General features: G+C 38.8%; 2 protein-coding genes and 1 pseudogene across 2 annotated transcripts in view; 1 reads left to right on the top strand and 2 right to left on the bottom strand.

Annotated features, from left to right (window-relative positions):
- Positions 1–1093: 1093 nt before the first annotated feature.
- LOC136249334 (uncharacterized) lies at positions 1094–22622 on the bottom strand. The gene is made up of 5 exons (XM_066041291.1): positions 22471–22622; positions 19019–19089; positions 18782–18960; positions 18126–18281; positions 1094–1505 (listed from the first exon to the last, which is right to left on the bottom strand). The coding sequence occupies exons 2-5, from the start codon at positions 19086–19088 to the stop codon at positions 1371–1373; spliced, it is 540 nt and encodes a 179-aa protein (XP_065897363.1). The 5' UTR covers position 19089; positions 22471–22622; the 3' UTR covers positions 1094–1370.
- On the bottom strand, positions 8149–10136 carry LOC136249329 (zinc finger MYM-type protein 1-like; annotated as a pseudogene).
- Positions 22618–27627, top strand: part of LOC136249330 (vacuolar protein sorting-associated protein 41 homolog) — an 18214-nt gene continuing 13204 nt past the window's right edge. Inside the window, exons 1-17 of the mRNA XM_066041287.1 lie at positions 22618–22878; positions 22930–23013; positions 23064–23138; positions 23458–23523; positions 23764–23829; positions 23884–24006; positions 24077–24141; positions 24197–24278; positions 24582–24663; positions 24792–24850; positions 25297–25344; positions 25557–25692; positions 25782–25843; positions 25938–25991; positions 26957–27013; positions 27135–27196; positions 27455–27539. Of these exons, the coding sequence (XP_065897359.1) occupies positions 22648–22878; positions 22930–23013; positions 23064–23138; positions 23458–23523; positions 23764–23829; positions 23884–24006; positions 24077–24141; positions 24197–24278; positions 24582–24663; positions 24792–24850; positions 25297–25344; positions 25557–25692; positions 25782–25843; positions 25938–25991; positions 26957–27013; positions 27135–27196; positions 27455–27539 (1437 nt within the window). The 5' untranslated portion in view covers positions 22618–22647. The remainder of the gene's footprint in view (positions 22879–22929; positions 23014–23063; positions 23139–23457; positions 23524–23763; positions 23830–23883; positions 24007–24076; positions 24142–24196; positions 24279–24581; positions 24664–24791; positions 24851–25296; positions 25345–25556; positions 25693–25781; positions 25844–25937; positions 25992–26956; positions 27014–27134; positions 27197–27454; positions 27540–27627) is intronic.

The following is a 27627-nucleotide window of genomic DNA, read 5'->3' as shown; positions in this document are numbered from 1 at the left end:
GTCTCAACACTCCTGTTTTTGTGGCACTGTACATATAGCAATTTATAATACCAAACTTGGAGTTGCCGGATGATGAATATGAAATTTAATGTCATGTCAATGTGTGCATACTTTAGTTGCTGAGTTAACATTGTTAAAAGGAAAGAATGCAGACAGCACTATTCAGCTTTATTAGTATTGTAATGGCTTAGTTTTTTGACATCAGAATTTAAACACTAGTTATCATGATTTAAATTGTAGGAGGACTGAGGTATTAGATTCTTCTCTACTGCTTCTTGTTGATAAAGCAAATGATAGTGAGCAAAATATGGTTTTACTAAGATATTACAGGTATAGTTTCTCATTCTCCAATGTGCAATATAGCAATGCTGGGCAGGTTTTATTCTATTTTTCTATATAGCTCACATGATTCTAATTGCAACTGTGTTAGCCTGCTCTAGCTAATAGCAAAACAAGGTTGCTTTCAGCCACCAGTGATACGAAAATGCTGATGCGGTAAGGAAAATGACAATGTGAGTTGGGGATGAGAAACTAATAATTTAAGTTTATGTGGTCTTAACTACTGTTACACATATACACATGAAGTTACTGACATTGAAGATGTTTCTGTTAAAGACAACAGCCCTGGAACAATTCAGATTTAAGCTACAGTCAACTGGCAGTATATATCTGGTTGTGAACCCCAACTATGCAGAAGCCACATAATACAAATACTTGGATAACACTGATACACTAAACCATAAACTGAATACTGGAAACTTGTTGTACATAATGAAAATTAGTTCATACATTTTTCATGAGTAATGAACATTCAATGAAACTGTTTTCATATGCAGTTTTTAAAATATTTCATCGAAGTAAACATAATGAAACACATTTTACATTACCGGGTAGTAAAGTTGTAGGTAATTATAATTGTAATGAAGAATGAAAAATGCATGTAAATTTTCTGCTAATTATGCTGTTAAAACTATCCATCTAGATTACGCTATAATATACATGCACGCTCATGATAATAAACTAAGGGAATGGATTAATTTTGTGCAGCTGTAGATGATTGTCGATCACTTCCTATCACTGTCCAACAACAGTGCAGAGGTAAGGAACAAATTTAATTTGTATGTTCATGCCTGTATACACAAGGATTAGCATAAAACACATACTCCGTATTACAAATTGCATAAATCTAAAACATAACTACAGTCACCATGATCATCCAATTGTGAGTTCACTACTGACTATAAAATTTCTACTTCATGTTTATGCCTGTACTTACAAGGAATACCCTAAAATTACCTCGTACTACAAAAAATAGCATAAAATTAAACATCACTACAGTCAAACATCACTACCGTCAATCAATTGTCAGTTCAACACCGACTATATATTAACACAACAGTTACCCAAGTCAGAGGGATACCAACAAAGATGCTAGGTACTATTGCTATGATTGCTCCAATCATCAGTGCCTTTGGGTCTTCACCTCTACTGGCTGAACGTATTGCCTGTAAAGTGAATGTAAAGGTGTAAATACATACCCATCCAAAAACAGCTTATAGCTGTAAAAAAAGTGCACGTCCAAGTAAAGCAGAGTTAACTGCGACAAAAAGTAATGATATCATAATGCAGCCATGTGCGAGGTGTACAAGTTGTAAAATTAATATTAGTTAATCAGATAATACAATGTTATTGTTAAAGTGTTAATGAGAACTATGTGATGCTGCTAGTTTTTAAGTGTGTGAGCATCTTCATAAATGCCACACAAATTTAATTCTCAATAAAGCAATGTGTATAGATTCTCTGATAGCAATAAATAGTTTGAGTTTGGCCACCTTTCCTTTGTTCGTAGCATTGCCGTATACAGGAAAGGCGGCCAAACTCAAACTATTCATTGCTATCAGAGAATCTATACACATTGCTTTATTGAGAATTAAATTTGTGTGGCATTTATGAAGAGGCTCACACACTTAAAAACTAGCAGCATCACATAGTTCTCATTAACACTTTAACAATAACATTGTATTATCTGATTAGCTAATATTAATTTTACAACTTGCACACCTCGCACATGGCCGCATTATGATATCATTACTTTTTGTCGCAGTTAACTCTGCTTTACTTGGACGCACACTTTTTTTACAGCTATAAGCTGTTTTTGGATGTGATTTCAATACTTTTTGTTAGAATAAGCAATGCACTGTTGATAACAGTAGGTGAGTTTCCATGGTTTTGACAGAAACCCCAGATTACAGTGACAGAATATTAAAATATAACTGTAATTTTAGTGGCCAGGGCCACCCACATGGGGGGGCAACTGGGGTATTTTCCCCCTGCCCCAGCCCGAAAGGAGCCCCTTGAATACCTGTTTAAAGAAAGATCGATATACTCTAATAGAGCAGTCAGGATGTAGACCCTTCCTTGCCCCTGGGCCCCTCTTTAACTCTTTTCCCTGGGCCCCCTAATTTCTCTGGGCGTCCCTGTTAGTGGCATGCAACTGCAGCCAACTAACACCCATTTTAACTAGTAAACCCTTAATAACACTTTGCCTTTCATCTTGTACTGCATTAAAACGATCAAGATACTCTATTAGAGCAGTCACAAAATAGCTGTAACACAGCAATCAATATTTAGCATAGTTACAATTTTCTGCTTAGCATTGGATTGTATAGTTTAAATTAGTAGCTACTTACAGACTTTACAATATGAAAATATGGCACTTGTAGAAATGTGACTGTTCTATTAGAGTGGTTGACTGCTCTAGAGGGAGTATCTCGATCTACTGCAAGCATTGACTAATTCAAGCGAAGAAGCTACGCCCCTGCCAAGAGATCTTGTGAAATGAAATGAGAATAGTAAAGAAAAGGCAAGTATGTACAGAGACAATAGAGGGGCACGTAATTATGTCCTGTTGTAAATAAACGCCTTTAAAATTTATATTACTACTAAATAAGCACACCAGAATAGGCTTGTGAGGCTGTCGTCTCCAAGGTTGTCTCATTACTTGTCTTTTCATGTTGAAGGGATTTAGTCACAATTGGTGAGTTTAACTATATATGTATTTGTGTTGTAAAACTTAATTGTAAAAAGGTGATTAGCACATATCATGATAAACATGTATTTGTCACAGTAGAGTCTCTCACGATTATTAGACATTGGACCAGGGTAAAAAATTTACTGCTATATTTAGAGGTAGCGTTTGTATATCTTAGTATCTTAATAAATAATTCTCCATGATCACTAATCACTAATAGTACAGTGAAAACTGGTCATTATTCATGCCGTAGGGACAAAATTTTCTGACCTAGCTTTTTAAAGAGGTGGCTGCATTTTGCGGCCTTTAAAAAGGTAAGAAGCATGCTGTTCTAACTGGCTATAGAGATGGATTTAGTGTGTGACAGCGTATGAGACAGTGAGTGCTGGCAGCAAGGGGGCAGCCAATCTGTTAGAGCACCAAAGGCACTGCTTCAGACTTAGGCAGTTGGCTGTCAGCCTAAAATGTAAAAAGTTTCACTATTGGTCCTTATAAGCTCCTGATGAAGAAAGTGATGAAGTCATTATCCATAGGATATATTTTTCAGAGTATCTATTTCAGTTCTACAATATAGTAGCCAAGCATAAGATGAACATAACACAGCATTTCAGTGGTTTAGTGGTGACCACAACACTGCCTGACTTAAACTGTGGTGAGATTTGAGACTACCGGAAGCCCTGGAATGCCTTCAACACATGAAATACCAAATATCTAATGCCTGGCTTTCATCCACAGTGGACCTGTCTTGGTGGCCACTTGTACAGAAGGGAAACAACTGTCACACAGTCTTTCGAGTGAACAGCTAGTTTCCACACCCCTTAATTATCAATTTATAAAATCTTGAGCAAAATTATGTGCGCGAGCAAGTGCGATGTTGTGCATTGGCAGTGCCGTGTATATGGTTGCTGCCTAGCAGTGACACATCACGAGTATTGAAGTCACAATGCGTTACTGTATCATCCATCTAAATACAATCTCTGAATGTGTAATTTTGTGTAGAGAGCAATCTTCCGCAAGAAGTGACCTGCAGGTTTCAGTATAATATTGTTAACCATTAATATTGTTCACCATTGTGAACTGTATGTACAGTGAAACCTCACTTAGCGGCCACCTCTTTAATAAGACCACCTCATTATATTGGCCACCTCTAGTAGATCCCAAATATAGCTAAGCAGTACTTTATGACCTCATTCATAAGGCCACCTTGTTATTCAGGCCAAATTTTTTGGTTCCACAGCTGGCCATATTAATGAGGTTTCATTGTACTTATGTGAATTTTTATTTTTCGTAACTTTTCTTCAGGTTTACTGATGGGCACTATGAAGCATTGTTGACTGGTCCGTACATAATGTGGTGACTTGAAATGCTAAAACAGTACATAGCATGTCTTGTATGTACATGTAATGTGTTGTAATGTGTCCACACATCCACACATCTTAGACATAAATTCTCTATACTCAGTTCCATTGTGCCACTGGGTCATAAGTGGGTTGAGTATGGATCATCCAGGACATTTGGGTCACATTTTGTCCTGGCCAAGAGGATCTCATCCACTGACAGAATATACAGTTCAGATCACGTGTATAAATTACGGTGGAACTTGTTTATTGCCACCTTCACTCAATAAGCAGGTAACAGTGTATAAATTCTCAATTGGAATTGGCTTTTCAAGACAGGTTGTCTTTCTATACTGGTGGCCATTAAGACAGGTTGTACTGATAGAGTGTACATACTAGAGATGCAACAATATCCTCCACTTAGTGTCGTTTGATAGTAATGCAATGGAGACTATGTATTGTTGCATTTAAATACTATACTATTATATTGCAACTCTAGCACGTATTTATAACAGGAATGTTTGTTAACTGTTTAGACATACTGGAGCTACACCCACTTATCTGGATTCTACAAATGCAGTCATACCAACTTGTTATCGTACTTACTTGTTACTCCCATTGTGTTTGGATGAATATACATGCCGTCATGTGAGACTTGCTACCATGGCGGGCCACTGGAAAACATTTTCATAGCAGTTATATTACAGTCATTATTGTACAATTCTTACATTATTGTTGTGAAAAGTGTTTGGTATTCATGTGTCCTCTGTATGTTGTAATTACATGTGTAGATTTTGTGTGGGGGTGCTATAAAATGCAATAATGCATGGTGACAATTGGCTAGCTACATGTGCTAATTACTCGCAGCTCGTGTCAACAACTGGTAACCGCAGTTGTACTCTGTGTCATTCTTTAAGCCGCGCCCTTAGAGGACAAATTACGTCACGGTGGGGGCGACTTAATTCAAATTTAAAAACGAACGATGGTATGCAGCACCATAGATTATATCTGTGGACTATAATCTATGGCAGCACACTTCTTTGTGGCTATATGCACTGATTAACTACATAGAGCGCCAGTTCATCAATACCCAGTGACAGCAGTTGTGCTCTGCGTCATTCTTTAAATTCCGAGTAAAATTCTTATAGAGAGCAAATGACGTGGGGGCGACTAAATTCAAATTTCAAACTAGCCATTCTCGAAAACATATGTTTCAATCTGAACGAAACTTTTAGAACAGTTTAAAGACACATTGCACTACATGCCAAGCGAGTATTTCGGAAAACAACAATCTGGGGTCTAACCGCATGCGATAAAAAAAATAATAATAATAAAAAATGAAACTTCCCCTTTGATGCCGGCAAACTCGATCACGAAACAATCGGCATGGATTTGCTTCACTGCTTGTGTGGTAGTTACTAGTGACACGATGAGTTCAACTCTAGAGTTTCAGAGGGATAGCGTAAGTGGCGGGTGAGTTACAGGAAGGCCAAATTTGACAACGTTCGTTCCTGTAAAATCCTCACGTAGTGGTCGCGTCATTTATTGTCTGCAGCGCGCGTTTCTGCTTTACTGGCTGCGCGACTCACTACCGTGAGTCTTGATATGCATACAAAACTTTAAGTGACTTGCAATGTTACATACAAGGGAATTCGTTAACCATAAAAAAAAACTTTCATAACCAGCAGAGACACAAGACCTCGTACAATATCTGGAGTTGTACCCTGAGCCATTGTCTATACATATGTACAATTGTAACCCAATATTAAATTATAACTTTCAAAAGCTTGCACAATATACGTAGCTCAGCAGCCTTTATCCGAACTATCTAACAGCTTGGTATTGGAGTTATAACACTCTGATGTTCTACTCTGAAGCATATTAACCATCACTAACATTAGCTGTTGCATAGTACTTTTCCTGCTCAGAAATTAGAAAAGGCTAAAGTGTGATTCAAGCTCTATATTATTCATTTCGTATAGTTTGTATGATGTTTATACCACAGACAAAATCAGAAACTTCACAGATAGCTTAGCAACTATTAGGCCTTAACAAATTAATCTCATGTTTCACAGATGCAGTGTTTTCCAAAATAGAAATAAATCATGTGATCTCTTAAAGAGTGTTAAAATGGCTGTATACCTATAGACTCATGAATACTGTGCAAGCAGTCATAGGTATAGCAATAGAGAGAAAGGAATTCAGGGAAATATAGTTTCCTCGCTTCATTTTCAGATAAGGCTTTAATAGATGATATGCACACTTTATTACTTGAACGAAAAAATGATCAATTAAGCGTAGACGGTGCAAAACTCGATGGTAACTTAAAAGCGGAAGTACCATACAAAAGTATGGGAAGCAAATGCGGCTCGAGCAATAACTCACCACTCGAGCTAAGGACAGGCCATCTCGCTTGCCATACACTTCTTTTGCACTGTCGAGTTTTGCGCCGTCTACGCTTAATTGACCATTTTTCGTTCGAGTAATAAAGTGTGCATATCGTCTATTGAAAAGATCAAGATACTCCAATAGAGCATTCATATATACTCTAATAAAGTAGTCAGCTAGGTGTAGCTCAAATTAATTCCATACCTGCTGAGTCAACGAGGGTAAATAATCCATGAAACATATGATTAATTTAACATGGCCTTATTTGCATAAGCAATCAAATATCAACCAACATCTTATCGGCCAACACAACATCTACAATTGGCTCCATATTTAGGCTTGGTATCCGGTAAACTATATAGAAGTTTGCTATACTATTTCCCCTCATGCTATATACTTATCTTTATTGTTTCTGCCATTTATACAGTAATTGTCCTAGAACTGTTCTATTTTTGATTAGACAACACAAGGTTGGTTGTTAAATTGTTTGTTGTATTTTGAATGTGTACAGTGTAGTTTGTTATAACACATGCCATTCCCTGCAGGTCCCTCATGTACCCCATGCTTAACAAGGGCAGGGGCCAGTGGCATAGCCACACCCAGTTCCAGTTCACCACAGAATAATTGCAAAACTGTGAAGAAGCAATGGACAAACCAGCAAATCCAAGGCATGATTGATGATGTTTTAAGTGATCACCTTAAGCCTACTGCAGCTGCTACAAAGCATGGTGCACCTTGTTCTACTCTGAAGGATAGGTTGAGTGGATGAGTTGTGCATGGGACTAAGCCAGGACCAAAGCCGTATTTAACTGCAACAGAGTAAGAGGAGCCATTTGATTGGTGCTGCAAACAATGGCTATGGTAAAACTCATTATGAAGTTCTAACTATTATTGAGATGCATGTGGAACAAAAGGAGGATGTGTCTCCATGGGCTGTCAGGGTAACTCATGGGTGGTGGCAGAAGTTTTTGAAAAGAAATCTCTCATGGAGCTGGCGATCAGGTGATTGCACTGCAGGGATCAGTATGGACACAATAAATGAACAGAACATGGCTAATTATTTTGACCAGGTTTTTGATAAAGGTGATTTTGGAATCACCCAGAAGCCATTTACAACTTGGACAAAACTGGTGTACCCCTAGACCTCACCCAACAAAATAGTAGCACAAAAAGGGCAAAAGAAGGTCCACTGCCAGACCTCAGAAACAGCAAATAACAGTGATAGGCAGTGGAAGAGCCACTGGACAGTGTTTGCCTCCTTTTATAAATTTTTGCTGCAAAGAATCGAACCACTTGTGGTATAGGAATGAACACGTTATGCTTACAGTGATAAGGGGATGGATTGCAGGGGTGTAGCAAGGCAAAAAATATGAGGGGGGCCCATGCATGCATGTACTGGTATAAGAGGGGAGGGTGAAGTTATGTACTTGTGGGAACATGCATAGTGCGCGAAGCGCACTCAGAGCATGCAAAGCATGCTCTCCTTCTAGGGGGGTCTGGGGGCATGCCCCCCCAGGAAATTTTTGAAAAATAAGTGTTATAAGACTGAATCTGGAAGCAAATTTAACCATTATTTCGGATTACAGGCATGGTTAAATAAAGAGTCTGATAGCAATGATGTATACCATGCATGTGAACATGCATGTTTTTGAATTAATTTCCTATATTAGAAAAGTACATAAATAAGATGTACATATATAGCTATAGCTATAAAAATACTTAGCTATATAATCACAACACAATATTATTAAAACCTTCCAAAATAATACATTCTACGTTTGTTTGCAGATGCAAAGTCCTTAGCTAAGTTACACAAGTCAAGTGAATCTGTAATGTCTCTGTGGATATATAATAGGAACAAATTATTTAATCTGGAACTTGTCATAGTACTTCTGAGATAAGTTTTCACATGTCTGAGGGAAGAAAAGGAGCGTTCAGCAGTAGAAGTTGTCACTGGAAATGTTAGATACAATTTTAAAAGTTTATCAACCTCTCGTAGCATGCCCTTGTATATTGAACTCTCGTTCATTACACTTGCTATTGTTCTCCCATTGGTTACCTTTTTTATGCCTAAACAACTTGTTTTAATTGCATCTGGTAGCATTGACAGTTGGGTCTTCAAGTTTTCAAATGCAAAATCATTCTTCAAATACATCTCTAAATCTGGAGAGATACTCTTTTCTGCATTACCATTAGAAAATTCAATAAGAATCGATTCAATTTCATTTACAATTCCTAGATCCTTTTGAATAAACCTTCTTTCAACTTCACCAGCAGTTGCTTCAGCTACTTCAAAATACATGCGACGGTGTCTGTCTTTTGGAGTTTCATAAATGTGGGAACTTGCACCATCATCAATTCTTCTAGGCCTTTTTCTTTGACGTGGAAGGGTCGGTTCTGCTGTTAAATTGACACTTTCACGCATCACTTCACTGTAAAAACTATTAAACCTTGCTTCATTTCTCATGGAATTTAAATGCGTTATGAGAAGTTGAGCACCACGAACTGCCTCTTGTACAGTGACATCCTTTGCTTGAATATTTATTGATACCTGTTCTGCAGCAGAAAATATGAGATATGCAAGTTTTAGACCAAAAAAAGTATCAAAATTGTCCATCTTTGATGCCATTCCATTAGCTTTTGCAGCATACTCATCATGACCTTTACTAATCTCATCTAAAGCACTCTGGATAGTGCTGTAATTTTTCAATATACTGGAAATCGATGAGTGTCTTACAGTCCATCTAGTTGGACACAACATTCGAAGATGTGGTGTCAGTTCACCAGTATTAACAGTTACTTCCTTTCTTAGACTTTCAAACAATGTTAATCTTTTAGGAGACGTTTTGATCAGTTGTGTTAACTCATAAATAAAGTTTAAAACATCTCTACATCTCTTATCATGTCACAAGTCTTTGTTACATCCTTTAAGCAAAGATTCAAACTGTGAGCAAGGCAATGAACGTACAACGCTTGCTCAACTTCTGCTTTAAATAGAGCTTGCACTCCATTATTGATGCCACTCATATTGGATGCACCATCATAAGCCTGACCTCGGCATTGATTGATTGAAAGCGAACATGTAGAGATTAAAGTATCTTTTACTGCTGAAAAGATTGTTTGGGCTTTAGTATCAGGTAACTGAACAAGGCCAACAGTACTTTCATGTGTTTCATAATTGTCATCTGTCCACCTAAGGGACATTGACATTTGCTCATTGTGAGAAACGTCTGTGGCCTCATCTACAATTACAGAGTACCATAATGATTTGCTAACATCAGCTAAAATGTTCCTCAGAACAGATTTGCTCATTAATGTGATAATCTCGTTAACAATTTCTGGTGATATGTACTCCCTCCGATTGAGCCAAGAGATCATTTCTGGACAATTTTTTGCCTGTAGTAGTAGTAATTGATAGAGGTTACCACTAAATGATTCTGCATCCTCTCTGTGACCACGTAAGGGCAGTCCTTGACGTGAAAGGTATTGGATTGCTTGCAGTAGCTTCATAAACATTTTTCTATGGTACTCTTGATCTTTCCTTAGCTGAGTATCACATAGGGCATCAATTCTAACTCCTTTGGCCTTGGCTGTAAGCTTTTCAACAGCCTCCCTATGCATGTTACTGCATTCATGCTCACGAAACTTTTCGAGAGCTTTCTTCCAATTGTTAAAACCTTGACGAATAAAAGTTGACTTTGCATGTATGGAGTTCAGCAAGCACTGCTCATTAGCTGCTCTACAAGTTGCACAATATACCTTATATTCAGATGTACACACAGTGATCCAAGGATGTGCTTCATACCAACTACTTTGAATCGTTCTTGAATGAGATTTCTGCTTGCCATGTTCTTTGATAGAGTATAACTGTTGTCTTTTAGAGCTATCAACTGCTGAAGGATGGTAAGGAATGTTAAAGTTAGTACAGCAGTGACACTCGCATGGACTAGCAATGGATGACGATGATGGACTACTAGTGGTAGCAGTAAGTGATGGCATATCCCTAACTTGATCAAGTTGATGGTAATTCAACAATACAGCTTCACTCAAACTTTGACTTGAGGTATCTGGTTCAAACGAGTGAGGTTGCTCTGATTCAGCTACCTCCATCAGATTCACGCTCACAGATCCATCATTACGCACACTGTTATGGCTAAAACAAGGCGGATTTTCAGATCCACCTCCGCTAGTACCGCTTGAGGAGCCTCCTTTAGAAGCTCCTTCACTAACAACCGAATTCTGTGAGCCTCTGCTAGTGGTACAAAACAATTCGTTTAAAGTTTTCTGCCGAGACATAAAACAGCTCTTCGATAATTATCTAACACATGTCACCATGTGCTAGCACCACGTGAGTTTTAACATATTTCACAGCATTTTAGCGCCTCTATAATTATTTCAAATAAACTGGGTATGCTTTCACTCAGTGTCTCCAATCAATATCGTCAGTCAGGGAAGACAATACATCAGCGAAAGTAGGTATGGTTATATCACGTGATGTATTACTGTAAAATGGCTCCTGCTGGCAACTGAATAAGACCTGGCCTGTTCTCTATATGCATGGCCACAGACTAGGGGGGCCCTGGCCCCTGTGGCCCCCCCTGTTCCTACGCCCCTGGTCATTGATCATGAGCTATTTTTCTTCTTTCTTGAAAAGCACTTTCTAGAGCACGCAGTTACTTGTTGCTAATTGTAGATGGTCACAGCACTCAGGTGTCTCTAAAGTTTGCAAATGACCACAGAACCTTAGTGATTCAAAGAAACAAAAACATTGTGAAATCACTCTGCAGGTTGGTTTGTAAAATTTACAGTGTTATTTGTAAGGTAGTCACTCAGTTTGGATATTTCCTTTTTCAGCTTGAATGTCTTGATATGAACCTGTTCAAGCCCTTGAAGATTACTGGAGACAAGAGTGTCACAAGTTTTACTGCGAGAATCCTAGGACCATCATTATCATCATTGTTCAACTATCCATCTAGGGACCTGCAGGGAGGCAACAAATTATCTTGTGGCACAGGGAATCAGAAACTTGAAAACTATGCTGAATGGAGAAAACAGTCCCAGTCCAGGTGGTGACTTGATCCACAGACAGCAAGCAAGCTGAATTCCAATTGAATATTTAGTGATGCATGATACTTAATGTCATTATACCAGCAAACGTTATTTCTGACTAAACCAAGAGATATATTTTTTTAATTTTCACATGATTTCCTGCTTAAGTGCTCTTGCTACTTCTAGCAGTGAAGGAAGTAGGAATGTGACAACTCAAAGGATGTTCAGCATCATTATAATGGCCATCAATTCTAACTTGTTATGTTAGATGGCCAAAGTAATGCTCATTCAAGCAGCCAAGGAATTGCAAACACTACATGTCTGTACTTTCAAGTGTAGGTTAGAGACTAAAAACCAAGCGAAGCGAGGTTTTAAAAATCCATGAAGATCCGAGGACATGGTCTCTAACTGACTTTGAAAACGGGGCCAGTTTTATATGGGCACCTAGGTGGAGTCATTGTGGGTTTAGATAATTTGTCGTTTTGAAATTGTCATTGTATTATAGCCAAGTGTGAACACGCATGGTTGCTTTATGAGAAATGAAGAAGAGTGAGCTTATTCCTTACCGTCCCAAACGCCCTCCTGGATGGAAATGTCCCAAAAAGTTCAAATTAGGATTAGGATTGCCATGGGAGTCCAGCGATAGTGAAGATAACAGCAATGATGAATTGTTTCGTCTGGCATCGCAACGATATGAAGAACAAGCTCGCAGAACTTTGATGGAGGAAGAAGCTAATGAATGTGATGAAGATGAATTGTTACTTATGGCATCACAACAATACGAAAAACAGGCAGGTAAAAACCAGATGGAAAAGAAGGCTAAAGAAAGTGTTAATGACTATCCGGCTATGGCTACTAATAGTCGGTTTGGAAGCCCCAAATCTACTGCCCAAGTTGAAGAAACAAGAAAATCTGGCATCCCAGTGAAGATGCGAGGGCAAAATGTTTGGGAATCATTATTGTGGAGTGATTGGTCTGTGCATCGAAAGAGCTTGCCACCAGTTGAGGAGGAAGAAGAGCAACACGTCCTTGAAAAAGATTTCACAACAATGACAGTACCTGCCATGAATTTTTGGCTCTCTAAATTTGTCTTGGAGGTAAGAAAAAAAGAATGAAAAACCTTATGCTCCAGATACAATTTATCTCAGGTTGCTAAAAGAAGCCAACCGAGCTGAAGTTAATATTTTAAGTAATCCTGAGTTTATACAATTCCGGGAAACATTAGATGCTTGTATGAAAGAGTTAAGGGGCACTGGGAAATATCAATCCAGAAAAGCAGAAGTTATCAGCCAAAGCCATGAAAATTTGTTTTGGGAGAAAAACCTTCTGGGAGAATCAAATCCTCAGCAAAACTTATCTACAAGATTGTGTTTTACTGTGGCCTTTTGTTTTCATCAAGAAGTGGAGCAGAACACAGACAACTTAGATTTAGGCCTACTCAAATTGAGCTGTTTGAACCTCTCAATGAAAGGGCATAGTTAAAGTACACCGAAGATGTGTCTAAGTCTAACCAGGGAGGCCTTGTATCTAGAAAAAAAGAGCCAAAAGTAGTGGTGCATTATCAAAATGTTGATACTCCTGAAAGGTGCTTAATAAGGTTGTATAAATTTTATATGCCTGTGTGCTCTACGAATCAACCTGATGATGTGTTTTAGTCACTTGTTTGCCCAAAAGGAGACTGCTGATTTAGTACTGTTCCTATTGGACACAACATGTTGCAGAAGATGGTCCCAAATTTATTCAAATCTGCTGGTATTGATGGTTATTATACTAACCATTCTTTAAAGGCTACCACTGCAACTCCTTTGTTTGAGGCAGGGGTTGATGAACAGCTTATTATGCAAAGAACTGGACATTCCAGCACAGCTGTTAGGTCTTATAAACGGATTGGCGAAAAGCTGCAGCCACTCACCTCAGATGTTCTTAATAATACTGTTACTGGTACTAATAACGTGCTAGATGATGTTGATCGAAAGGATACGATCCAGAAAACGAAAAATGATGGTGGCTCCAAGGGAGAAGAAAACAAAATGCCAAACATGACCTTCACTGGAGTTTTGAATTTTAATAACTATAAGTGATAATATAAATGATCATTAATTTGCTATGCTCTTCCAAGGACATGCAGGCTGATAGCCCACAGTGGGTGCACTAGTCACCCAGCATTGCAACCATTCCATTCCTTTTATAAGCATGCCAAAAGGAACTCGATTTTGGGTTAGAATTATGCTTAAAGGGAAGTGATTGTGGGTTTTATGTTATGTCAAAATGATGCAGGTTACAGTGTTCAGTAAAGGAAAGTTATAAATGCAGTAAAAAAAAACAAGTGTAGTGAAAAGGGACGAGGTTACAAGTGCAGTAAAAAAGGATGAAGTTACAAGTGCAGTGAATAGGATAAAACTGTACAAGAGAAGTATCTAATGTGTACACGTATGATTCGCAATGCTTTGAGGTCTTTCTGTTAGTAGGTCTCTAACCATTTTAAGGGTGCTCTGTACAGTTGCGCATATGGCTTCCCGTAAATTATGTTTTCTGCTATAACTTCCCAATGGATTTTTATTTGCAATAAGCTATCACTACTGCACAGTTTAGTCCAAATCCCATGCCATAACTCACTGTAGAAGGCAAGTTATAAATTTTCGTTTCAAACTAGAACTAGTCTCACGGTTTATGCCCTAGAGACTTGATTCTTTAAAAATACATTATTGAAAACTGTACAAACAAACGTGCGTTTCGATTTTTGTTCTCTGGCTTCTCAGTCATCAGATACCCTTCTTCCATTTTTGTGGCGGCACTAATCAGTCTTCTTTACCTCCACCCACGCTATTCTTCACCAGAAGGAGCTATCAAAAAACGACAAATGCTCTTTTAACGCATAAATATCATGGTTGCCCATCTGAAATTTTCATGCCTATCGGGTCTAAAATGACGAACTAGTTCTAATGTTAGTATCAAGATGTAGAAGTTGAGGTACCCGCAGCTGTTCTCTGGCCACAGTTATTGTTTCTTAATTGTGTAACTGGAAGATAATCGGTAAATTACGGATCGCTGTATTCATTAAACCACGATGAAGAAGATACAACACTTACTTTGCTTCCTTCATGTATATCACTCTTCTTTCTTCATTTGTGGCAGGTTATTTCATCATAAAAGACATTTTCTCGTTGGGCGCGCCACACATTAAACAAGCCACAGACCAATTAGATAATTACTGGTGACCATGGGAATCCATTAGTAAACCCCAGTTGTGCTAACCTCAGAAGCCATACGCGGAACTGTATAGAACACCCTCAAGGACCTGCTAGCAGGTCCCTTAGTGGATTTTAAAGACCTCATTATCTTCCAAAGATCAAAGGGAATTATGCATACTGTTATCTAATCAATGATTTTAATGCTTTAGTTGAACAACCCTCACAAGGGAGTGCTGCATCAAGCAGCCAAGTAAATGATAGCGTAATGGCTCAAGGTAAGTGTAGCATTAGAGCTGTGCGATACCACTTTAAGTTTGCATATCACGATACCTTACTTAGGGTATCACAATATACTTTAGGTATCAATAATATATACTCATGATATGATATATGAGATAAGCAAGCTGATGTGCACATAAAATTTGACCAATTCACAATTTAATAAATGAAGATGCAAACTTTGTATCATATTAATAGGATCCTATGCAAAAAGTTTGACTCAAACCAATTGAAAATGTGTACTCGGGTCATGAGGGACCAGAATGGTCATTTATATTGACGACATTTTAATTATACCAGAGTCTGCAGTGCTAGCAGCACAGCACTTGGTGGTGTTAACTCACATTCTTCAATGCCTGGGCTTCATTATCAATACCGAGAAATCAGTCATGACCCTGAATCAGGAACTAGAATTCTTGGGCATGGTGGTAAACATCAACACTCTGCTGGTTTCTCTCCCAGCAGACAAGGTGAAGCAGATCTGGACAGAGGCAGTCAGATTATCCAACATGACTACTTTGTCAGCCCGCCTCCTGTCTCATTTTCTGGGGAAGCTCAGTGCAGCAACCCAAGCTATCCCTCCAGCCCCACTGTTCTACTGCTGCTTACAGAGAGACCTACAGGCAGCCTTAGCAGACAACAATCAGAACTATGAGGTCCCCCTGACTCTCTCACAAGCTTCTCTGGAAGAATTGTCCTGGTGGAGAGACAGCTAACCATATGGAATTGGAAACCTCTTAAACAGAAACCAGAGCCTGTGACCATCAGCTTTGATGCCTCACAGCTGAGCTTGGGAGTAGCCTGTACAGAGACACGCACAGGGTGTGCCTGGTCTGTACAGGAACAAGCTATGCACATCAACTCCCTGTCAGCCACACTTGTAGTGAAGACCTTTCTGAAGGATACCTCAGGGATCTCAGTACTCATTCAACTGGACAATGCCACAGCAGTGGCACACATCAACAACATGGGAGGCGCAGTGTTGTGCCAGTTGACAGGACTGGCGAAGGAACTATGGATGTGGGCTCTAGACAGGGACATTGCACTTGCTCTGTCAGCGTAACACATTCACACAGAATCCTGGACAGTCCAGGACAGACTGGATGCTCTGCCAACACATATTTTGAAGCCTTCAGGCCACTGGAAGTGTACCAATTTGCCCCCAGACTGATGTACCAGATACTTTGCTTACTTCAGCTGGAGACCAGACCATCTGGCAGAGGCAGTACATGCATTCCAGCAGGATGGGGCTAGTTTGCCAACCTATCATGGTACTTATTGGCAGGGTATTGAGCCAAGTATGCTGACAGCAAGCTCAGTTGGTGCTAATAGTGCCAGTGTGGAAGGACCCAGACCTGGTACTCAGTACTTCTGGAGATGTTGCTGGACCTTTCCAGCCCAGTCCCCAGTCAAGACAAGGAAAGCCACTTAAAGAATTCTTTTTTCCTTCCTTCCCGCAACTCTCAGAACTATGTCCAGTAGAGACCCTCAAACAGCACAAGGTTGCAACCTCTACACTTAGACCCCACAATGTTAGCAAAAAGTTGTCGTGGTCAACCCTCACAAACCAGTATCCCCAGCAACCATAGCCCGGAGGTTGTGGGAAGTGCTTAGGCTTGCTGCCATCGATGTGAGTGTTTTCTCAGGCGACTCAGTCTGAGGCACCTCAACTTCAGCTGCTGCAGGTGATGGTGCAGTATCACCTCAAATGATATCCTTAAGGCAGCTGACCAGAGTCCAGACTCTGTTCAGGAGGTTGTACTACCGTCTGATAAACGATCCAAGCTACCCAACCTTTGGAAGATCGGTACTAGCCTCCACTGAAACATAGAGGAAGACTGAGTGTAGTCCCGATTAGACGTTGGGTGACCTACAGTTCGAATCCTGGGGTTGGAGGGATTTTTTTCCTTACTTTGGCCCCTTTTCTGTTACACATGTAATCCTAAAGCTGCAGCATATGTTGTTGTCAGACCTTCAGTGCTGGTCACTGTAATATGTAACAATAAAAAATAATAAAATAGAGGTTGTGTGGACTGGAACTCAACTTCACAAGGAATAGCTTGGAAGCTATGAACACCATTGATATGCGAGACTGAGCCTTCTGAAATATAATTCCCAAATGGCTCAGATCATGTATTGATTGCATGCTATTTAAAGAAGATGAAGTCGAGCATATCAATGATCCCACCCACCCATCTCCAATATGGGCTCACTTTCAGAAGGTCGAAGTGTAACCATGTGGTTGGATATTTATAGGGCAGTTTCTGTGCATGAACAAGCCATTTCCATTGTGTATTATGCAGAACTGAACTACCAACAAGCTCTAGATGTTTGGATTAGGCCAGACACCATTGATATGCTTGACTTCACCATTTTCATATGATTCCAAATAATATAGCATGTAATCATTTTATGATCTGAGCCATTTGGAAATTATTTGCTGGGAGACACCTGTCATGCTCAATACTATACTCAGAATAATAAAAAAATAAATAATGTTTCCCAAACTCAAAATAATGTGTGATTATTTTAGGATATTTATCCATGAATCACAATTTTTAATTACCGCTTTATTCATTATGACTGTAATGTTCTTTTAGAGTATCTCAATCTTTAAGGGTGCAAAGTTTATGTTCACGTTACAAAGATGGTATCCAATATGCTAACATTGTATGCTCATTGCTTTATTATCTCTCAAATTGTGGGTAAAATTGATGCACTAATGATTTGTACTTAAGAAACAGTTGGTAAGCAAGATTCACTGCTTGTAATCACCCTGTGTATCAATAACTATCTATAATACGCATACATTGTTATGCAATACATAAACATTACCAATGATACACTTACATATCCAGTGAGACAACATGATGTGATTGCCAGTGGCCAACATGTTAGAAATGTAAGACAGGACCACACAAAGAGGATACCAAGACATACTTTCACATTAGTAGAGTAATATGATTCTCTGACTATGACCTGCTGCTGTACATCACCTGTGGTTGGCTACAAATAAACAGCACACAAAGTTTAAACCAGATTACTATCAAGGCAGTGGTGATTTAAGCTCTAACAGCCAGTGGTCATACCATAGGTGTAGTAAATATTTTTAGATGGGGGGGAGGGGGGGGGGGGGCAGGTGGTTGTAAAGCACAGTCAGCATGTGAAGCATAATTTCTATAGGGGAGTCTGGGGGCATGCCCCCATAGCCTCAATTCTGAGAGCAATTTTACACCTTGACTGCTTTATTAGAATAACTGACTGTTCTATTAGGTATTTCAATCTTTTTGCAAACTAAAAGCAGAAAATCATTAGCAACCCCCCTAGCCCTCCAGGTTGCTACGCCTATGGGCAGTGTTGTAATACATATATTCTAGTGCCCATATATAAAGATACAAAGGATACTTTAAATAGTAATGATACATATGTATCATTCTCCTCATATCTAAAGTTTCCTTACAGGGAATAGTTTCATTTAACAATAACGTAAAATCTTATGACTGTACCTGGTTTGTTACTACAAATTGTGACTGACTACCACCACTCTGAGGATACTGGGAAGGGCCTTGAGGGTAAACACCTTGAGCTGCAGTTTGGTAATGAGATGGTGGTTTATCCAAAACAGTGCCAGGATTGGTAGCATTAGTCGAAACATCTTTGAAATTAGTGACATCACGCAACACAGCTGCATTGCAAATACAATGGTTCACCTCAAGCTAACATAGGTTATAGAATTACCCTACTTTGTCCACCATCGTCATCATTTGCTTCATTGGCAGAAAGCAGCGGAGTAGACTCTAAAATCTCAGTCATCCTAATATTACACATATACAGTATAAGGTATACAAACCCATTCAATTGTGACAATGAATACATTTCATGTTGAGCTGTTAAATATAGCATTTTATCGATAAAAAGTTTATTGACCTATAACAATTTATAATGAAAGCTTTCTTTCAGGATGGAAGGTCAGGACAGCTTCTGTTCTATACATCACATTGAACACATTGTCATAACATAATGTGAATATGAAATGATATAAAGCCTTGTTTGCCATGACGCTATACTGTCATGCCTGATGATTGAACTAATGTTCAATAGTTGATGTGGATGGAAAGTGTACCATCAGATGAGATGAAATACTATACAATACAATTCCTCAGCACATGCGACTACAGAGACCAACAAGGATGAATATATACATGTAAATAAAATACATTTATTAATTAGAGTAAAGAATATCCTTTGAGATACGGTGATGACAATTGTTGCTACCTTAATGGTATTAGATTTGTAACATTCTTTATAGCAGTGATACTGTAGTGGCCAAGACAACCAATTTGCAGTATAGTAGTGACATGCAAAGCCCAAGCAATCAAGTTTAGCAACCAACTGTTGAGTTTCCTACTTCACACTGACACACAGCAGTAAGGTCAGCATGATTGAGAATTGAATGAGCAGGAAGGCTCCAGCAGTGAGACAGTTTTGAGTTCTTTATTGCAAATAACAATGTTACGTCAGTATGGGCATACTATTATAGTGGGTGGAATTGTGGTAGGAGGTGAATCTGAGGCTACAGTATTAGCTGGTGGCATAAAGTATTTTGGAGGATTGGCTTGTGCAGTAAGGTCAGGCACAGTAGATTGCTAGTTTCTTTTATCAGCCACTTCCTCAATTTTGATGCAGGCGTGCAGGCAGTCATTTTTCATTATTGATCGTTGACGGAAGCAACCAAAATCACAGCAACAACAGGTATCTTTCACTACAAGGATTATTCAATGCCTTCTTAAAGCTTATGCTTACACTTTATCACCTTCCTGAAGCAGGAAGAAACAGTTTCCATAGTCGAAAATGATGCCTAAACATCGAAATGCTAGCACACCTTCTCAGTTATAAGATTTTAAGGCAACATTAAATCTTTAGGCCACTCCAAATGAGACTGTAGTTTCCCATCCTGATGTTTTCATTATACGGTGTGGGTGGGAGGCTTATGATCATTATTCATTATTAAAGATGTGACTGCTCTATTAGAGTATCTTGGTCTTGAGAGGATTTCAAGGTCATGAAAATGGCTTCTTTGCAAGCTAGCAACCACCAGAGCCATTCATTTTTAGGTTTTATTGTATTTTTTAGCAATACAAAATAAAAGACTCCATGAGAAATTTCCAGAAAGTAGTACAGGAAGTGGTTTTGGAAAAATAATGACATTAAATGCGGGTGGAGGACGGGTAACTACAGTCTCATTTGGAGTAGCCTTATAGCTAGCGGACTGTGAAGCGAGGGGTCCGCAACAAGCTAGAAATCTCGTAGGTCCACAATTGAAATCTTTACTAAAAATTCCCGGAATCCTGAAATCTTATAACTTCAAAGTTCCCGGAAATTTTCGGACATGTCCGGATATTATACGTGTATAAAAGCATGTTTTCCCTTTACGAACCGGGTTGGCAATGGTTGATTTACATTAGTCGGCTGGATTCGGCTCCTCGGTAAGTCATAGCATGTAGCTACATGTAGTAGCTACGATTTACTCTACTATATTAATGTCCATAGTGTTACCCAATTGGTTCTCGACCTCGCGCTCGACTTGGCGTTTAATACCAAAGCTAACTGAGCTCGAATTGAGTGGCTGCAGCTGGAGAAGCAACTGGCTAGGACACGAACTAGGACAAGCAGCTGGCTGGGACACGCAGCTATAGCAACTCTACTGGATACTCTTGGCTGAGCTAATTGGATTCTCCGAGGGATTCATCAGCCTGAACATAGGCGGCGAAAAGAGGGGGGGAGGGGGGCTAGGGGCTGAAGCCCCCCTCAGAATGATATCACACCAAAATTATCCTTCTTGGAGTGGGGCTGAAAACCGTGATAAAGATCGAGATATTCTAATAGAGCAGTCGCTCTAATAAAGCAATGAGTATTTAGCGAGCTATGTAAGGATTTTAATGTAGTTTATCAGCTATAAATGCGTAGCTGGTGAGGTGGAAAGCTATTGTCAGTTGGTTGTGACCTTTTTTTTTTGGTCTCACCTTACCAAACCAGAGATACGTAAGTCTGGGTCAGCCCAGCCCCCCCCCCCCCCCTCATATCAACTACTTCCTCCGTCCCTGAGCTTGAATATAGAGTTATGTAGCTGTTAACTTAATACTTACCATATAATTATACTTGCACACATTTAGCTCAAAATTTGAAACTGGCTGCATGCTCTACTGAAGCTGGCTGGAGAAATGGCTGATCATGATTGTGTGTTTGCCGCTGCATATTGCACTGCACTGGTACATGGGCAAGATCCTGGATCATTTGTGTACAATCAACTGAAGTATTATGAGAAAACATTTAGAGAGCAGTGTTTGTCCAATACGAAGATGACTCCCTTTCCAGTAATCAAGGCAGGAAGAGGAGGAAATCCAAGGTATGATGAAGTTGATGTCTATTGTCTATGCAGATCAATAGATGATGAAAGCCCAATGGTGTCTTGCGACAAATGCAATGAATGGTTTCACCCAAGTTATGCAAAAGCTAAGGTGATTGCAGAAGACAGGTGGTACTGCCAAACTTGCTCTCTAGCCAATTTAATCATTGCTTTTTAACTTACATTTAGCTAATGACTAACACAATAATCATCAAGCATATAACTAATTGAAATTTATATTTTTATACTGCAAGTATACAGAAATCAATTTAAAATCTATGCTTATTTCTTAAAATTCACAAGTAATTTTGAAATTTTCACTGCAATATTAAGATCTTTAGAAATCTTCCCTGGAATCTTGAAATCTTTGGTAAAATCAAAAGATTTCGAAATCCCGTAGGTGATTTAGCTTGGTTTCGGACCCCTCACTGTGAAGCCAGTATTATGTGGCTATGATGGTCAGTGCAGGTTGCTATTTCAATCTGACATTTACAACCTGTTTACAACTAGCTTAAGGTACCTGAAATATTTAGCTAAACAGGAAGTCCACTCAGCTAGAGGGGTAGGTAACGAAATTTCAGGTCGTTACCTACCCCTCGACTCAGCTCATGCTGATTTTTAGTGCAGCCTTGTAAACAACATACATACAAAAATATACCACACAAATACACAATCACTCATAATTAGCCTTTTAGTCACAACTACCCCCTTTAGCCTCTGTTTTTCAGTAGTAAATTAGAGGTTGTGTATCAGGTAACGCAATGGCCGTGCCACACGTACTGGACTCACTTCTCAATAATCCACTGTCACAGTGATTCCTCCCTGCAAGATCACTCTGTACAAAGCCGTTTCAAGTGTTAAACACAACTGGGTGAAAAGCACTCGGTTGACAACATGTGTTTTTGGGTGGGACTGTGTAACAACTCACGTGCGCAGCTTCACAAAGAGCATTATTTAGAACATAAAATGGCGGACAGTCAGTCGTTAACTGGATCAGGCTCTGGTAGCGAAGGAGACAGTGAGGAAGAAAATGAGTCAGGGACGACGGAGGAGGAGACCTCGAGTAGCGAAGAAGAGGAGGAGGAGGAAGAAGAAGAGCCACTTCTGAAGTATCAACGGTTTGGAGCAGGCCTAGGATTTGGCGAGGAGATATCTGGAGACAGCAAAATGATTAGCTGCATAGCTGTACATTATCGAGTAAGTAATCACTTTAATGTGCTAGTGCATGCCGTACACTTGTCTGTACAGTTTATAGTATATGGGATGCATGATGGAATGGTGTTTTGTTCTGATCTGCAAGGAAACAGATTGTCTGGGAAGGACTTTTCTATTGTGAGTCACCACTCAATGGTTGTAGTGTATGTACTTGTCTGTCATTCCAGCATGTTCACTCAGTGAACCAGATATGTATTGATGTTAGGGGAGAGTACATGGCTAGCTGTGATGATGGTGGGAAGGTATATAAGCCGTGTAATAGCTCAGTCCGTTTCAAGTTGTATGTGTATTAATTTCCAATGTTGTTTTCCACTTTCTACTACCTCAGTGGTAGCTTTTCATTGATTGGCACTTATCAGTGTGTAATATAATATTAATGTGGTTAGGAAACTGTTGTTGTACCAGATGTAGCAAGTTCAAAGACTTGTGTAATAAGTACACTGCACACTAAAACTACTAAAACTTTAGAAATTTTGTTTTGTACTGGTTATATATTGACATAGTTCAGTAGGTTGTTGAACTGTGTATTTGGTCACCAGATCTGTTGGTCACACACTTTAGGTTGCAATTTCAGGAATATTCTCTGCAAAGTACAACAGTGTACTGGGATTTGATGAACCAATTAAGGTACGCACACTATAAATGGTGATGTGTACTTTACTATAACCATGATGTAGTGTATGTAAGTGTACATTTAATCTGTGTGATGCCACCATGTTAACGGTGTAGATGGATATCGTGCTTCATAATGGAGATATTTTATTTTATTGGTAGTAAACTTGTATTGTTAGTGGTTATAGTACATAGTACCTAATCAGTTTGAGTAAATGTGTGTTAGTGATTTTTAGTGCATTGTATAATTATTAGGTAATTGCTATCCATCCCAACTTCTCTGGAACTGGTAACAGGATATATGTGTGTGGTGGCAAAGAGGTGAATACATCGTTACACTATTGTCAGTTGACCATCCACCACTTTAATCTGTAGTTGTACATGATAGAAGAGAGACGATGGCCAATGGGCAGTAAGAAATCTGTTATTCACGCTGGAGAGGGTGTGATAGCAGATATGAAGTGGAGAGGAAACTATATTGTGTGGGCCAATGACAAGGTGAGTTTGTATGATATTCTAAATGTGTACTAGTTTTGTGCATGCTTGATTGAGTCATACAATTTTGTAGGCTGTTCATGTGTACGATGTGACCATTAAGAAGAGGATATCATGTGTATCTAAGGAGGATAGCAGGTTAGTGTGTGATGCGTCGTCATAGGATATGCTGTAGTGAATTACTTTGTCATAGTTTGATACCCAAATTGGTACCATGTCGACTACACTGGAAGAATGATAACACTTTAATAATTGGTTGGGAATATTATGTGAAGGTGTGTGTGTGTGCGTGCTTGCGTGCGTGCGTGTGTGTGTGCGTGCTTGCGTGCGTGCGTGTGTGCATGCACGCATTTATGTGTGCATCCTCTACACATGTGAGTTAGTGCATGTTCACTTATTCTGTATGCCATGTGTATTATTGCAAAGTATGCATATGCAAGTGTGTGCTACTGTAAGTGTTCGCATGTTGTGTACCTCTTAGGAAGTAAAAAAGATGTGTGTATCTAACACGTCTAAACTTGCATGGTTAGAATATAGATTTATTGTACACATCACAATTGTCTTAATTTTGTGTGTAGGTGTGTGTTATAAAGGACACTCACAGTCCTAGTGCTGATCCAACTTATTCTCAGTCTACTCCTTCAAAGTTTATGGAAGTTGGTATGTATATATTAGTGCATTATTGAATTAGTGTGTATGTGCTAATTTTGTAGTTTATTTTGTGATTTTTTCCCTCTTAGGTAGTTGGTTTTTTTGTTTGTGTTCACATCATGTATGTGTTGCTATAGTTTCAATGTCACAGCTGGACTGTCTGGTCAGTGGAGTAGCTACCTTCCAAGATAGTTTGGTAAGTGTTGCGTGCGTGTGTGTGTGTGTTGCGTGTGGTGTGTTGTGTGTGTGTGGCGTGTGTTGTGTGTGGTGTGTTGTGTGTGTGTTTTCATTGGTGTTTATCTGCAGCATGAATAAGAATCTATGTAAAACTACTATATTTTAATAAGTTAATGTTTTATGTATCAAGACACACGTAGGTGACTAACTGGCAGCTTTTGTGACCCTCATTTATTGATGAAAAATAAATAATTTGGAAGCATTGTTGCACATTAACTATATACACACTGTGACACACTACATCATGAGGTTAAAATTTAGGGATTCATGTACGTGTATTTTAACACATGAAAGCATTCGTGTTTTTGAAATCAAGAAACAATGCAATTGTCGAAGAGATGCTAAAAGTATTTTTACCCATGTGATTCCACTTGTCTTGCAATCATATTATAATATCTATTACAGGTGGTGCTCGGATATGTACTGGAGGAAGCTGATAAGAAGACTGGAGTGGTAAGCTATAGGACTAGTAGGGTGTGTGCTGGGGATTGTATCTTTGCAGCCCTAAAGGCTATCAATATCAAGCTAGCCAAGTTATATTAAAAAATCCCTATTCCAGTTAAAAATAGGACAGCTAGGGTTCAACTTTCATGGTTTAGCCACAGACACTTGTGTATGCTTTGTACGTTACATGCCTTTATGTGATAAATTTTATATTCTTATAGCCATCACGAAATGCCCTGGCTCCTCAACTACTGGTCATCAATACTAAAGGTTTTAATGAAGAACCTTCCGAGTTGTCAAGGGACATGTTACCCATGAAAGGATACCAGATTTACAACTGCAATGACTATCACCTAGGTGTGTGTATACAGTAGGAAGAAAGATGTAGCTGCAAAACCACTGTAACTATTACTACATATTGCTGTGCATATCACTCTCTATCTTAGAGTCTGAGTCTGGTGAATGTACATACTACATTGTCTCTCCTATGGACATCATTGAAGCTAAGGTACTAGAATTTGTGTACACATTTATACTGTATAGCTGTATGGGTTGTTTGTTGGGTTGTTACGCTTACATTGTTGTGTGCTGTGATTTTGTAGAAAAGAACTATTGATGATCGTATTGAGTGGTTGATGACCAAGGAGAGGTTTGAGGTAGGGTCAACATAACATCACTGCATGTACATGTGTGTGCATTTGCTCAAAACCCTTAACTATCCGAACGGTAGAAGTGGCTTGTTTTATTAGGGCGTTTCAACAGGTGTACAATCCAAGACACGTGTATATATATACGGGTCATGCAAATTGCCCCAAGAATTGATTTACCGGATAAAAGAAATCGGTACAACATTATGAAGTTGTTTAGTAGTACTACCTTCTAGTATCTAGCAGTATAGTTTGAAGAAAACATGATGTGTAAGTGTATTTTTTCAATTAAATTTAGGCCAAATGTGTGATTTATTCTACAAGCCGCAATTCGAAAACTGAAGCTACACTGTATGAGACTTGTACTACAATACTGATATGAACTGTTAAACACCACATTTGTTACCCAATTATTCATTATGTTCGATGCCTAGTAGTCCGTAAATTACCATGGGTATTATTTACATGACGTAACGGCAATCCGTAAAAATGCTTGTTTTCGGATTTTTCAAAAGACCTCTAGGTACACCCTGTTTCTTCCCTTCAAAATAAGTGTATGCTCTATTAGAGTAGTTGAATAGAGCTATCAGCTTCACACACATATCCAAGCTCATCTGAACATTTTTGTACACACAGTTGTTCAGATAGTATAGTACCGTGTATGCACCATAATATATTATATGTAGTGTATTAACTTACAGTAGACCCTCAGTTATCCGACCCTCGTTTATCCGTATCCTCATTTATTGGAATTGGAAATGACTGTTTTAGTAGAGAATTGAGTACAATTGTATATTCTATTAGAGTATTTCAGAAGAGCTCTATATATAAATGTATGGGCTTCAGTTATCCAAATAATTCACTTAGCTGAACACTTTTATCATTGCCTGAGACAGTTCGGATAATCAAGGGTTCACTGTATTCTGTCACCCAGTGGATTAGTGAGATTAGGTATCTATTTGTGGTCCTTGTAGGACGCATTAGAGCAAGCTAAGAAAGATGCAGTGAACCTCAGCAGGATCAGTGTACTGGTAAGTACCATGTAATTTATACAGTTTGTATAGCATGCACTGTATGTTAGTGTAGGCTTTTGCTTTGAATAAACCCATAGTTATTATTTTATGACTAATCTGTTGATGATATTCATATCAGGATGTTGGCCTGAGGTACATCAATCACTTGATAGAGAAAAGAATGTATGATGATGCTGCTAGGTGAGTGCAAAACTGGTAATAAAACAAATGGAAATCTTTTCTGTGTTATGAATGCATTTAATAATTGTTTTTCTAATGTGTAATGTACAAGGTAATGTGTGTTGTGATATCACAAGTTCGTAATTGTTTGCAGCAATTGTCTCATGTAGTACCTAATATTTGTAGTCTGTGCTGTTACAAATTGTGTCACTGTGAACTTGTTTATCTCTGGTACTCTATATATTATGTTGTGTAGTGTATTTCATGTACTTGTTTCAGACAATGCTATAACATTCTTGGTGGTGAACATAAGGAGTACTGGGAAGATGTGATCACTTCATTCATGGAAAAGAAACAGCTGAAGGTTTGTAGATACTGCATACTACTGTATTTGTTGTGTGCATAAGTTGAGCATGTCTAACAACACAATGATTTATGTATGCCATGTTTTT

This window comes from Dysidea avara, chromosome 3, assembly GCF_963678975.1.
Source record: "Dysidea avara chromosome 3, odDysAvar1.4, whole genome shotgun sequence".
NCBI lineage: Eukaryota > Metazoa > Porifera > Demospongiae > Dictyoceratida > Dysideidae > Dysidea > Dysidea avara.
The sequence above is the reverse complement of the archived record's forward strand: the minus strand, read 5'-3'. Positions and strand labels throughout refer to the sequence as shown.

Bases quoted from the DNA above. Each gene is read 5' to 3' on its own strand.
- LOC136249334 (XM_066041291.1), bottom strand. From the start codon at position 19,088: ATGACTGAGATTTTAGAGTCTACTCCGCTGCTTTCTGCCAATGAAGCA. The intron at 18,961-19,018 runs GTAGGGTAATTC...TTTGCAATGCAG, and splicing joins TGATGACGATGGTGGACAAA to CTGTGTTGCGTGATGTCACT. The intron at 1,506-18,125 runs GTAAGTGTATCA...TTCACTTTACAG, and splicing joins CATGTTGTCTCACTGGATAT to GCAATACGTTCAGCCAGTAG.